Source organism: Adelges cooleyi, unplaced genomic scaffold (assembly GCF_023614345.1).
Source record: "Adelges cooleyi isolate 19-005CV unplaced genomic scaffold, UGA_ACOO_1.1 ACOO_flye_CR_arks_rails_tigmint_CR_PRNA_23, whole genome shotgun sequence".
Classification (NCBI taxonomy): Eukaryota; Metazoa; Arthropoda; class Insecta; order Hemiptera; family Adelgidae; genus Adelges; species Adelges cooleyi.
In genome coordinates, this window is record NW_026095893.1 from 10,508,930 (window position 1) to 10,523,023 (window position 14,094).

Genomic DNA, 14,094 nt, shown 5'->3' on the forward strand with positions numbered 1-14,094 from the left:
CTTTTTACCAATAATAAAACATAGTATAAATATATAATAATATAATATATAATATTCTACTTGATATAACTTAAAATTCCGATCGGGTCTGTACGACTTTCATTTTGAACAACAATAATTAATGCGACCACCATCATGGTAGCCACTATAGTCCAGTGTAGGTATATTTCTGTTGAATATATATGATTTAGCTAAAATAGTACAAGACAAAATATCTTTATTATACTAAAGTTTCCAAAATAGTTTATACCTTTCTAGTGAGTAACATTTTTTTAAAGGCAAGGTACCTATTTTTAATAAAGTATATTTACTGTAACATACTTAAACAATTTACAATCGTTTTTTTAACAATAGTGACATGAAAATAAATTCTGTTTGACCTATGAATAAAAATAACTTTTTTTTTCAGAAAGGATCCAAAAGTGTCACAAGAATATCCAATTTCTTTCAAATTCAAAATAATCAATTGTCAAATTGTGTACCTATATAATTTTTCAAAAACCAAAATGATATATTTCACTACATAATAAACTTTTACTATTTGGTTAATTTTGAAATGTTATGTTTTTCGTTAATTACACTTAGATATTTTGACTGAACACCACAGATTTATTTACTTGTTTTGGATAGCAATTTTTGTGTTAAAGAGAATAATATAATGGAAACATAAAACATTACTATAGGGTCGCGTTAACTAACTTGAATCAGGATTTGTTCTGAAGCGTTTGCGAACTGAAAATCAAACGAAGCAAATACTATTAAATTTAAAATGTCGATAGTGTTCAAGAAATGTGTATAAATAGCAATAATTGCAATCAAAAGAATTAGGATTAGAGGAAAGAAAAACGAAAGAAGGAAGAATTTAGCATGATTACAGTCACCGAAGCGTTGACCGAGCTCATTCACAAATCTAAAACAAAAATCAATGCAAACTAATCACAAAAAAAAAATGGCTGGGGATGATAAAATCACTTTAAAAAAACAAAGCACAGTCCGAACAACTGACTTATTACTACTAATCATTTATGTATCATACTTTTTTATTGTGCTCTCGGTTAAGACTCTACCTACTGGTTTAAACCTATCCACATATTCGCATAGAAACGTTTTTCTAAAAGTGATTTTATCACTTTCACTTAATAATTTCTGTAAACCTGTGACCTCCCCGTCCCCACTATGCCCCGACCCCACTCATATACTGGCTTTTTATTGTTTATTTTTTAGCTACTAATAATGATAAATTAAAATTATCGATAGACAATAGTTAATAATATAATAATTAGGTTTAATGAAGGTATCATAATATAGATTATTGGTATCTATACATATCGATGGTCATACTACACCTACAGAATAACCAGAAGGGAAGTTGTAAACAAATTAAATGGGCCTTATGGGCCACTGAAGGCGGCCGATTGCCTGATATCGTATTCGCGGCTGGGAGACAGATACTATAAAGCCGCGTCCACGTTGCCGGGCAAAACAACGTTAGCGAACATGTTTGGTACTCTGTGGGAAACATCAAACACCTAAGAAATGTTCGTGGGAACGTACACATACACGAGCACAATACCCCTTTTAATTGACAAACGTTTTGTGCGGTAGTAATTGACCCGGCTTAATAGTACAAAATAAGAACCATAAGGGAAACTTAGGCCGGCACTGATAAGTGTCCCGCCATTTTTTTTTTGGCGGATTACGTACAATTATCATGGTTTTTCCTGGAATTATTTATAATCCGTCTATTATAGTCTGACTCCCAGTCGCGAAAACAATAGAGCAGCCGGCCTTTATTGGCGGCTATAATAAGAACCCATGTAATATTTCAAAGTTTCCCTTCTGATTATTCTGGTGTTGTGATAACAATTAAATGTTATATCTTATCATTCGTACGTTAAATTTTAAGGTTATGTTTTTAATCGTATGTTGAAAATGGTAGTGATTAGCATTAGTTAGCTGAAAACAATAAATAGCCAATGGGTAGTTATATTACAATGTTGTACCTGCTTATTAGTCATTACTCATTAGATATGTCATCTACAAATCACAAATGAAATTAATTATGTAAATTTCGGTGATACAATTTGTGTTAGTAAACTAAATATTTAATGACTTTTACTTTTTTGATAATAACGCTACAATAGTGTGTATTAAAACATGAAAAATTATATTATATGTATGATACTTTAGCTGACTAAAAAAGAAGGTAGGTTGGAATGTAAAATCTTTTAATTAATTGTATTTCTCTGGTAGGATGACAGAAGTTTGTATATTCCTTTGCCATTTTATCGAAAAATACAGTTAAAGTTTTGTTGCAAAATGTATTCTTAAGTATTAGCTTTCATATTAGCAATCTTAGCTTAATTTTAAAATCACCTAGCCATACAATATTTTACCACTTAGTGTAATACCTATTTTAAAACATATCTGTCACAGATAAACTGTGTAATTAACCGAAAATTAACAAGAAATTATGTATTAGCTACTGTTAATAGATTTATGGTAATGCTGTTAAATATTTTGTCTTACTTTAAATCTAAATAGTAATAGTATAATGGTAATAGAACTTAGGAATTTTCTAAAGTTTGTTATCTTGGTCTTAACATATTATTAATTTTTTTTTTTTGTTATGTTTGTTATAGTTAACAATGTTTTGTCCTAATGGATCATTTTTTTATGAATGGAAGGAGGGTACAAATTCAGAATGTTTTGTGGATACGGGTGTTGCCAGTATAATATCAATATTTATGATTATATTCGGAACAGCACAATGGTCCGTGTACAGAAAATATAGTACACCTCTATCACAGGCCGTTATACCGCAGTCGAAATTATATTGTATACAGATGATTATAACGTTATTACTACCAATACTGAGTGTGGCAAAATTTTTTGTTGATGTATATCTTTTACAAAATGGTGTTATATATGGATTTCAGGTAAGTTTCAGTTAAAAATAAATGCTGTTATTATTTTCTTTACTACAACATTATGTACATTTTGTAGGCTGTTTACATGGCTGTAATGGTTATTGTGTTTCCTCTTTCTGCAAAACTTATATTAATGGAAAGACATAGTTTATTACCATCAATGCCAGCCCGTGGACATGGATTGGTACTCCTAATATTTTGGACATTGATTTTTGTAGCTAAAAATTTAACTTTTATTACCATTAAAAAGGAAGACTGGTGGTTTAACATAGACAGGTAAAGAAAATAATATGCACACAATATTCTAATTACGACTATGACTAATTAAAATTGTTAATACATTTAATCAATAGTTTTATATATTTATTTTGTTAATAGAATCACAACACTACTATAAGTGTTTACATAAATTAATTTACTTACAATAGCTGTCTTTTATTTTCTTAACAATTTAGTAGAAATTCAAGATTTGAGTAGCTAAAAATTAAAAATTCAAGATTATAATCATAGACATGTCATATTTTCAAAGAAATACATCTTAAGCACACTACTGGATGTAGTCTCTCTCTCTTACATTTAACGTCCGTTGTTCCCGCCGATCGGGGCTTAGACGGTTTAGATTTGGCATTTTTGGGCTCATAGCTGGCTGCCAACTTAACGCTACCAAACGAGTTGGCTCCAGAGAGGTGCAGGTGGCCATTTTTCCCCCCAGGGAGTTGTCCGTTCGGAGAAACAAACCGCCACTGGTTCGAACCGACGACTGTGCATTGATACACTGCCGCCTTCTCACTCTGCCATGCGCCTGCACTACTGACTAGTCTCTGATCCAAATTATTTTGTTCTCGAATATAAAATCAAGATTTGTGCACAATGCACACCTACGATAATATGGTTACACAAGTGTGGTTGTAGACTTTGAATAAATAGAAAATTCAATAGCTAATTAGTTAAGTTTTTAGTTTTTAAAAACTTCCATAAAACAACTGTGAAAAGTATATACAATAATATTGTGCTCTAATAAATGTGCATTTATCAGCACATGTTTTTCTATTAGTAGTTAACTACATAGTTATTGGATAACCGTCATTCAGCTCAAAATGTTGAGATGATAAATTGACGTGCAAACAGGAAAATTATTGTTTATTATTGTAGGAAATATTGTATTAGCATTTGGAGCTAATTGACAGGTATCCAACATGGAATTTCACAAAAATATAATATATATAAAACATGTTTTAACACTAATAATATGTGTGGTAGAAGGGCAAAAATTTATATTTCAAGTATAAATTAAATGACATCAACTATTACCTAACCTGAAGCAATTGATGTATAATAAAACTTAAATTTGTTTTACAGAACAAATAGCAAAATTGAATTGTCTCTGTTCATTATGCAATACACTTTGAGCTTGTTGCTATTTCTTTTGGGATTGAAAGCACCTGGATTAATGACAGCCAGAGATTATTTTAGCTTAAATAATTCATCTGATTTATTTTTGGATGTAAGTATATGTTGTATATGTGTAAAAATATTAGTTGTGGATCATATGATAGTTATGGTACTCGTAAAAGTGTGGCGTTGAAAGAAATACATTTACTTATTTAATACTAGTTTGACATTTAACAAAAATGTGTCGGGAAACTGTGAAGGCATACCTAAATATCAAATAAAATAGTACACAATATCTGACATTTATTAATCATAGGCTTCAATGATTTTGTTGATTATATTATACAATAATACATATTGCCTACTTACAAATTATGCAAAGTCATTTCCATAAAATGCTTAGTGATAGGGTTTTTACTCTAATTTATGTAGGTTACTTGCATCTTATTTAAAATAAAAAAATATCTATTACAGTATCGATAATAATGTTAATTGCAAAAATAAATAGCTAGTATACTCAAAATCTAACATGATATCAATATTATAATTATTACAAATGTATATATTTTTTGACTTGACAGGCTTTTTTAAGTCTCATTTAAATATGTCATTTATAACATAACTGTCTGATGTATCTTAATGTAATTAACACATATTTGAGTATATAAGAATATAAGAAATAGGCGTTTTGAACTAAATAGTTAGATTTGTCAGACCATTAAGCTGATTTCCACTGATTAAAGGTCTAACTTTTATATAGTTGAGCATAGCTAACTTTTTTTTTTTTGATTGACTTCACATAAAATATACATACATATATTATATGTTCTTTTCACTGCAAACTCCCTAACGGACTTTTCCTCTTAGTTGTCTTTCAACTGCTGTCACCGAAATCAAATCTTTACTTTTTGTAATTTTAGTGAAAATATCTAGCACTGTAGTATGTATTGTGTTGGTTTATGTTGCTAAGGATTACTATTATTCTGTCGTCAGTTTTTTCAATGTTTTTTTGGCCTTCTAACACTCTTTAATTTGAATTCAAACTAGTTATGGTAAAGCGATTGCAAGTAAAAATTATTGAGGCTTATATAAAGCCTTCTTTCTCAAAATGGAAATTTGAACCAGCTTTACAAGTATTATACTCAATTCTGTTTTCTGGTTTAAGAGGAGTTAATATAAAAGAAAGAAAATCAATAAAGAGTGCCGTTTTAGTAATGAAAAGTGGAATTATGATTACTTCTACATTAAACAAAATAACCTTACATTGTGCGTTATTTGTAAGGGAAAGGTTGCAGTTTTGAAAGAATTTAAAATTCGTAAACATTTTGGAACCAAGTACTCATGTATATAGTAGACTACCTGGTAAACTACGATCAGATAAGGTTGAAACTTCAAAAACAAAATTTACTAATGGTGAATTTGTTAAGCGGCAGAACCAATGGCTATGAGTGTGGTTGTGCGGATTATAAATTTTATTCAAAAAGTGCTCTCAGCCACCATCAGTTATATTCTCTACTATTGAAAAATCTGTTGGCTCAGTTGAAGTATTGTCTTAAAAAACAATGTTCACATAATTTTAGGAATCAATATATTTACGACAGAAAAAAACAACGTTGTGCCTGAGTTAGCTGGTTTTTCATGGGTCTAGTATTTCTGGTTGTAATGACTCAGTGCCTAAATGAGTTAAATTTAAATCTTCAAGACACAAACTTGGTAATTTTATATTCATACATTAAAGCTTTTAAATTAAAATCAAGTCTATTCACAAACCAACTAATAAAAGAAATTCTGGTCCATTAACCAACCTGCAGCAAATTCAAAGGATTTCAAAAGTGCAAAGAGCGCGTTCGACTTTCAGAAATCTCAATCGCGATAGAAATTGAAAAACGAGCAAAGCTTCAGCTTTTATTGAGCTCACAACAAATAACCATCTCAAAGACTGTTTCAAGGAAACCGGACAACACAAATTTTACTTTTGTTTGCCGCCAGAGGAATCTTTTCCAAATTTTGACTTAAAATTATTTCAAAATTTAGCTTCTACCTATGTGAGCAGACTTTTTCAAAAATGAAATACGTCAAATCTATGTGTAGTATTAACTTAAGTGATAAACATTTACAAGCGACGCTGCAAATTGGAACAACTAAGTTTTATGCAAAGTGCCAAACAATTTTAAAATAAGCAATTTCTAACTTCTCATTTAGTAATTGTTATTTATGTAATTCGTATGTTACTTAACATGTTACTCAGTTTTGTAATAAAACAATTTTTTTCTTTGTAATTTATAATCGAGTAAAATAATAAAATCGTAATTAAATAATTATTTTCTCTCTTCAGTTTCATTACCTCTCTATCTTTTTCTAAACAATTCTGGCCCGCAATGCCAAAGCGTACCTCAGATTTGGTCCGCTCTATAAAAAAGTTTGGAGACCCTGATTTAAGCATTTCATCAATGTTTCAGCTCATCAAATTTAGATAAATATTTTATTTATAACTGTCATCAAGTATGTAGAAAAAATTATTTATTTACATGAAATGAGATTAAAATGTTAAACATTGATTTTTTTATTTTATTCTATTATTATTTTATTTATTTGTTTTTTAATAAAATTACATTCAATACACAATTTTATAATAATTGGTGTGTAAGTTTTCGTAATAATAGTAATCACAATATAATAAATACTTTAACTAACTAATATGAACTTCATTAAAATTATATTAAAAATTAAGTGTATAAAATTAAGATACAATTTAATATTCATAAATTTCTTAGCGTGGTTTTGCTCTAAAACAATCATGGACTAATTAAAACGCAATCTGTGTAGCTAATTTTTGTAAAAATATCTTATTAATCAATATATTTATTTTTTAACATAAGTGTTAACTATTGACGACATATTAATACCACATTAGAGTGGTCCTTCTTTACCTTGTAGATTTAAATAGTTCACAACTCTAATTGATAATTTTGCCCAGAGGCGCTTAGAATACCACTTGGAATTTACTCTAATTAACTATACCTTTATCTTGTAGTATAGTCATTATAAGATATCTATGGTGACAAGTAGTATATTCTGATTAGTACTGCAAATCTATGTATATTTTTATGTGATAATCTATGTCTGTAATATTTTTTTTTTGTCAGTTATTTAATTTTTAGTTAAAAAACTAGTTAATCATACATAATAATAATAATAGTAATAGCCTTTTGTTATGACTACTTTGTATTGGCAACATTTTCAATATGAGGCGTACCAGACCATTCTTAACAATGGTATTTACTGATTTCATCATATTACATACAAATACAATATGTTTGGTGTATTAGTAATTTATATGTGTTACATAATATGTATAAATATGCTTTTAGTCCGATCGTACGGAAGAACAATCAACGTGGAGCAATGCAAAACGAAAAATAAAGATTCTTGCTCCGTTTATTTGGCCAAAAAAGAGCTTGGAACTTCAAATTCGAGTAATTTTATGTCTTCTACTTGTTGTAGCTGGTCGTGTAGCTAATGTCTATGTACCATTATACAGTGGCTATATAGGTAATTTAATATTTTTTTTTTTTTTTTTTAATGAATTATTACTAATATTTTGTAAACGTTCATAGTTGATAGTTTAACTGCAAAACCACTTGTCTTTCGATGGGATTTAATTCTTGTATATGTTGGGATCAAATTTTTACAAGGAGGCCTGAGTATGGGTTTTTTAAACAATCTAAGGAGCTTCTTGTGGATTCGAGTACAGCAATATACCAAACGAGAAGTCGAAGTATGTAGCTACTTTTAATAAAATTAAAATAACGTCTCTCTTTTACTTATTTCTCAAGTACCTAATTTTTTAAAACTTGGTATGTTTCACTATTTCAGGTTTCTTTATTTCGGCATCTACACAGTTTAAGTTTGAAATGGCATTTGTGTCGTAAAACTGGCGAAGTATTACGTATTATGGACCGTGGAACAGACTCGACAAACAGTTTACTATCATTTATTTTGTTTAATATCGGCCCCACTATAATCGATATTCTCGTTGCAGTTATTTTTTTCTTATCATATTTCAATTGGATGATGGGAACGATTGTTTTTATTACAATGGTCTTGTATATAGGTAAGAAGTACTCAAAATTGATATAATTGTTCACAAAGAAAAAAATGTATGTAAAAATATAATCAATTCGTCATTTTATATTTTATGTAGGGTTGACAATAACAATTACTGAATGGAGAACCAAGTTTCAACGTCGTATGAATTTAGCAGATAACCAAATGGAAGCACGCAGTGTCGACTCTATGTTAAATTTTGAAACCGTTAAATATTATGGAGCTGAAGAGTACGAAGTTCAAGCTTACAAAGAGGCTATTATGGTTTATCAGGTATTATTTTATTGGGGTTTCTTAATTGTCATAGAAGTTATATAGATAATGGTTGAAATGCTTTTTGGTTTAAGCAACATCATAGTTTTCTGTAAAACAAACAAATTTTATCTAATGTTGTTATTAAATTTGTCAGATCGACAAAACTTTTCACAGAAAAACTTTTCGATACATTTCTACTTATTAAAACCTTATAATTTAAATATTTAGGCGATTTTATTTGCTATGCCTTTAAAATTAATTTAATTAAAATTTAACTTTTCTACCAAGTTGTGTTTTAACCATCATTATGGATTTTGGTAAAATTACACTCTAACATTGAGTATAATGATTATTTAATAAATTTAATTTTGTTTTAGAATGAAGAATTTAAAACAATGGTGTCTTTAGCAATTCTCAATACTGTACAAAATATTATTGTTTGTATTGGGTTGTTAGCTGGTTCATTGCTTAGTGTTTATTTTGTTGTTAATACTCATGAATTAACAGTTGGGGAATATGTTTTGTTCACTGTGTACATCATTCAACTGTATGGACCATTAAACTACTTTGGTACATTTTATAGGTTAGTTATATTTGTTTTTTCGTATGGTAAAAGTTTCTGTTTTCTATTGCAACTAAATACATTTAATAAAATTTAATTATACATTATTACTAGAGCAATTCAGAAAAACTTTGTTGACATGGAGAACATGTTTGACTTAATGAATATAAAACCAGATATTGCAGATGCGCCTGGTGCTAAAGATCTAGTACTTAAAGGCGGACAAGTAGAATTTCGCAATGTGGTATTTTCTTATCAACAAGAACGAGCTGTGTTAAAAAATATATCATTTATAGTTCCACCAGGCAAAACATTAGCATTAGTTGGTCCGTCAGGCAGCGGAAAGACTACCATAGTTCGCCTGTTGTTTAGATTTTACGATGTTGACTCTGGCGCTATTTTAATCGATGATCAGAATATAAAAATGATTACACAATCATCATTGAGGAAAGTTATCGGCGTGGTTCCACAAGACACTGTGTTATTTAACAATAGTATTAAGTAAGTTTAATATTCTATTTAGCTACTATAAACAATAAGTTGAGTGATTATAATAAAAAATACTTTGTGCAAGCTAAAAAAATATATGAATTATTTTCCTGTAACTTCAAATCTAAGATTTTTATTTCTCAAATAACGTATTTTAGATTTAATATTCAGTACGGAAGAGTTGATGCTAATGACGCTGAAGTGATGAATTCTGCAATGTCGGCAGATATTCACGATAGAGTTATGAAATTCCCAGAATTATACGAAACTCAAGTAATTAAATATAAGATTCCGGTTAATGTTTCATCATCTTATATAAGGATTTTTTTTTTATCTTAGGTTGGGGAAAGAGGTTTAAAACTTAGTGGTGGAGAAAAACAACGAGTTGCCATAGCAAGGACATTGCTTAAAGCACCCGCTATTGTGCTTCTTGATGAAGCTACTAGTGCATTAGATACTAAGACAGAACGTCAGATTCAAGTAAGTTATTACTAAAAAATATGTTGCAGAAGTATTGAATAACCTATATTTAATGTGTGTTCAACAAAATAATTTTTTTAGGCAGCTTTAGCTAAAGTATGTGCGAATCGAACAACAATAATTGTAGCGCATAGATTATCGACAATAATACATGCTGACGAAATAATAGTATTGAAAGATGGAGAAATTTATGAAAACGGAAGGTAATTAATAATAACACAAATGTAAAATTTCATTAATGAATGCTAAAAAGTTGAAATTTATTTTAATATTAATTATGAAAGAAATTTACATGTTTTTGTTTGTTTTATAGACATGATGATCTAATAACAAGGAATGGCTTATATGCGGATATGTGGTCAGAACAACTAAAATCTAGCAACAGTACAGTATTTTCTGATAACGTGGATGATTCAGCTACCGTAGAAGATTCCGAAAATGACCCATCTGTTGAAAACCGTTCACATATTTAGGGAATTAATAATGTAATAGGGGAAATTGTATGGGAATTTTAGTCAGATTATTATTTGAAATATCCTCTAATAGTTGTGCTAGTTACAAGTTACTAAGTCAAGTATCTAGTATTTTTTAAATATCTATTTAATGTGTTTTAAAAGTAACACATTTTAGTTTTTATCTTATTTTATCACTTTGCAAAATGAAACTTACCATAGTTTATAATTTTAATATACTTGAGAATAGTTTACCACTACAGTCTGTAGTTTTAAAAGGTTGCTTAGATAAATACATGTTATTTATTTTATTGACAAAGTTGGTGTTAACTTTAATTCACACAATGTGATTGAAAATAGTATTGTTGATTTTGTATACGATTTCATCATCAATGAATTTTTTTATAACATATAGATTTTTTTATGACATTTATTATTCTTTATGCTCTCTGTTATTAAATATGTACTGTTTTTTTTGGTTACAGAACAACTATTTAGTTAAATTACTGATACAATAAAATAGATGTTATTTTGATCAAAATGTGCATTTTTACTTGATAAAACCTTATTTTAAATCTCCTCTAACTCTGCATACACGGTAAATAATTTGGCTAGCCATTGTGACTTCTGTTCCATGTAAATACTAGTATAAAAATTCAAAATGTTTGACAATTAACTTTTATTTATAATTTATCTTCAAATACTATTTACTTTAAGCTTATCTATGAGAAGGTACATACAAGACAAGATTAGGTATCTGCAGTATTATATTATACAAATGACGGTCACACATTAAAAATAAACAGGTATACCTAATAGCACCATTATTTTACATTGAAGCATTTAATTTAGGTTAGTTGTGTAAAGATAAGTATCATAGTTATTTTTTTTAATGCCGGTTGTAAAATTGTTGCAACACGAAGGCCATTAAAAAATTAGTTATCCCTTAACGAGATGTATTTTTTGGTAGCATTGTTTTTATTTTATAGTGTTGAAAATAAATAAATGCACTGCAGTATAAGAAACCAGCAGGATCATATAGATGGCCTGTGAAACTGTGAAAAGCAGTATGAAGTAACGGAATTAGTGGCTAGTAAAGGTATACAAAATAGCAATGTGCGAGGGAAAAATTACAGATGTTTGGAGAAAATGTTATCTAAATGCAGTTTTTAAGAATAAAAACAATATCCAAGAATGTGGAAATTATAGGGGTAACAAAATGAGCCACCAAGTGAAAGTAGTAGAGAAAAGATTGATATGTGAATCATTAGTGTCGGATAATCAATTTGAATTTATGTAAGGAACGTTAATAACTGAGCCAATAATATGTGTAACTAGAGAAATATAAAAAGAAAAGAAAAAGCAACGTATGGTTTTTATAGAATTTGAAAAAGAGCATGACATGGTGCTCAACTACCAATTCTATGGGCAGTTCTGAAAAAGAAAAATTCCTTAAGAATATATGTTATAATAGAGAATATTTATAAAGGACGAAAACTAGGGTTATGACTTAGAGCGACAAAATGATGTGGTAAAACAGACGAATTAAGTTTATACTTGTAATGCACCCCCCCCCCCCTAGAAATTGTTTTCCCCTATTTCTATTATATTTATATTACTACTACTATAGAAACCACTTAAGTGAGTATTATAATTTATTTATTTTTTCAACGGCCAGCATCTATAAAAATAATGTTAAATTTCTATGATCTAGCCAGAGTGCTGTGTGCATACCACATTTCAAATTTCAACTCTAATTTTTTTTTAAAAAAAGAACTACTTTTTCTTTAACTATTTAAAGGGTAAAAGAAAATTAATAAAACATACAAATCAATGTCATTTTTAACACATAACGTATTATTATATTTATGATTTTGTCTTCAGAATATGCGTATAACAAAAACCCCCAGACTATGATGATTTACATTTTTTTTTAAATTTTATAAAAAAATTAAAATTATTTCTTTTAACAGCATGATAGTCTAGATCAGATTATGGCTGCATGATAACAATGGTTCTTTCGATAGTCCACTGATGGAACAATGTTTAACTATCGCGGTTTGACCTAAGTATACTGTATTTATAAATAATACAAAAAAAAATAATAGTTTGTCAGGTAAATATAAAAGTATAATATAATTTTTTATACTTAATAAAAACGTATAAATTGTAGTCGCTATTTACTATAAATAGAGCTATAAAGTATTATAGAATCCTATTTTTGCTACCTCAAGACATACCTACTACTATCAGACAACACAAACTACCTCTACGAAGACGCTTGACCAAATTGAGGAAAATTCAATTTTAGATAGTGCTAACATTTAGCACCGAAGGGAAAAAAAAGCGTCAAATAGACACTTGAAATTTAAAGACGTCTTTTCAGCCATAGAATCCTCCTCAAACGAGAACACTTTAGAAACATTTGTAAATAGATTAATATTTAATGTAACTATATAAACGTGTACCATGCTCATACAAAATGTTAATTAAATACATAATTTAAATTAATTCTAAAATAAAACCATTGATAATATGTTGAAACATTTTAATTACATAAAATAAAAGAGATATTGTAATATTGAAGAAAGGCCTCTTTACTTTGGGGACATAGGCATTAGGCACGTGCCTATCTTTCCTAATGGGAAATATGGCCTTGGTTATACCTATGAATATTATAGTATTACATTTTTGAAAGGAAAATACCATTTTTATTATACCTAATCTTATATGATACAAATTAATAGTGTTTTCTCGTCGCCATGCAGAAAGTGATTGTATGTGACTCTGAGTTGTGTGGAGATAATTATTATTACCTTTTAGGTAATTGGTAAATATCTTCGGTGGCGCATTCGTAACATGCGTTAAATCCAATTTTAGTAAAATTAAGATTTGAATTGTTACGTTTTAGGTTGTTTTCTAATTTCAACACAGTTATAATCACATTTTTGCTAAAAATTACTTTTACTGGTTATGATCGCTCGCCAAAGTATGAAGATAGTATTAAAATTGCAAGCAAAATCAGACATAATAGTCTTAAAACTTTAAATATAATACATGTTTCTTTAGCAACTTCATGATAATTTGTTTATATATACTATAGATTAACGGGTAATCAGTTTCGAATAAATAGTTATTAAGTTATTTAAGTTTAAAATTTAGGAAAGGTGGAGTCATGGAGTGTAGTTATTTCTATCTGCGTGCATTGCCTACTCAAACGCACTTCACCTACCGTCTTAAACTTTAAACTATATATATTAACTAATAATAACTCTAAACTATTGGTTCAAAACTGGTTATTGACCAATCAAAATATTTAGCACATAGTTATTCTTAATTTAAATATTTAATAAAATACATACGTTACCATTAAGGTTTCAAAAGTTGATAAATCTAGGAAATACTACAAAAGATAAAACTTTGAATA

At 28.7% G+C, this 14,094-nt stretch overlaps 1 protein-coding gene across 1 annotated transcript; it reads left to right on the forward strand.

Moving 5' to 3' along the window:
- The first annotated feature begins 1,950 nt into the window (after positions 1-1,950).
- On the forward strand, positions 1,951-11,010 carry LOC126835607 (ATP-binding cassette sub-family B member 6). The gene is made up of 14 exons (XM_050568295.1): positions 1,951-2,206; positions 2,643-2,939; positions 3,007-3,206; positions 4,290-4,434; positions 7,694-7,874; positions 7,940-8,100; positions 8,199-8,436; positions 8,527-8,702; positions 9,062-9,267; positions 9,361-9,747; positions 9,894-10,008; positions 10,075-10,215; positions 10,297-10,418; positions 10,529-11,010. The coding sequence occupies exons 2-14, from the start codon at positions 2,649-2,651 to the stop codon at positions 10,686-10,688; spliced, it is 2,523 nt and encodes an 840-aa protein (XP_050424252.1). The 5' UTR covers positions 1,951-2,206; positions 2,643-2,648; the 3' UTR covers positions 10,689-11,010.
- The last annotated feature ends 3,084 nt before the right edge of the window (positions 11,011-14,094 follow it).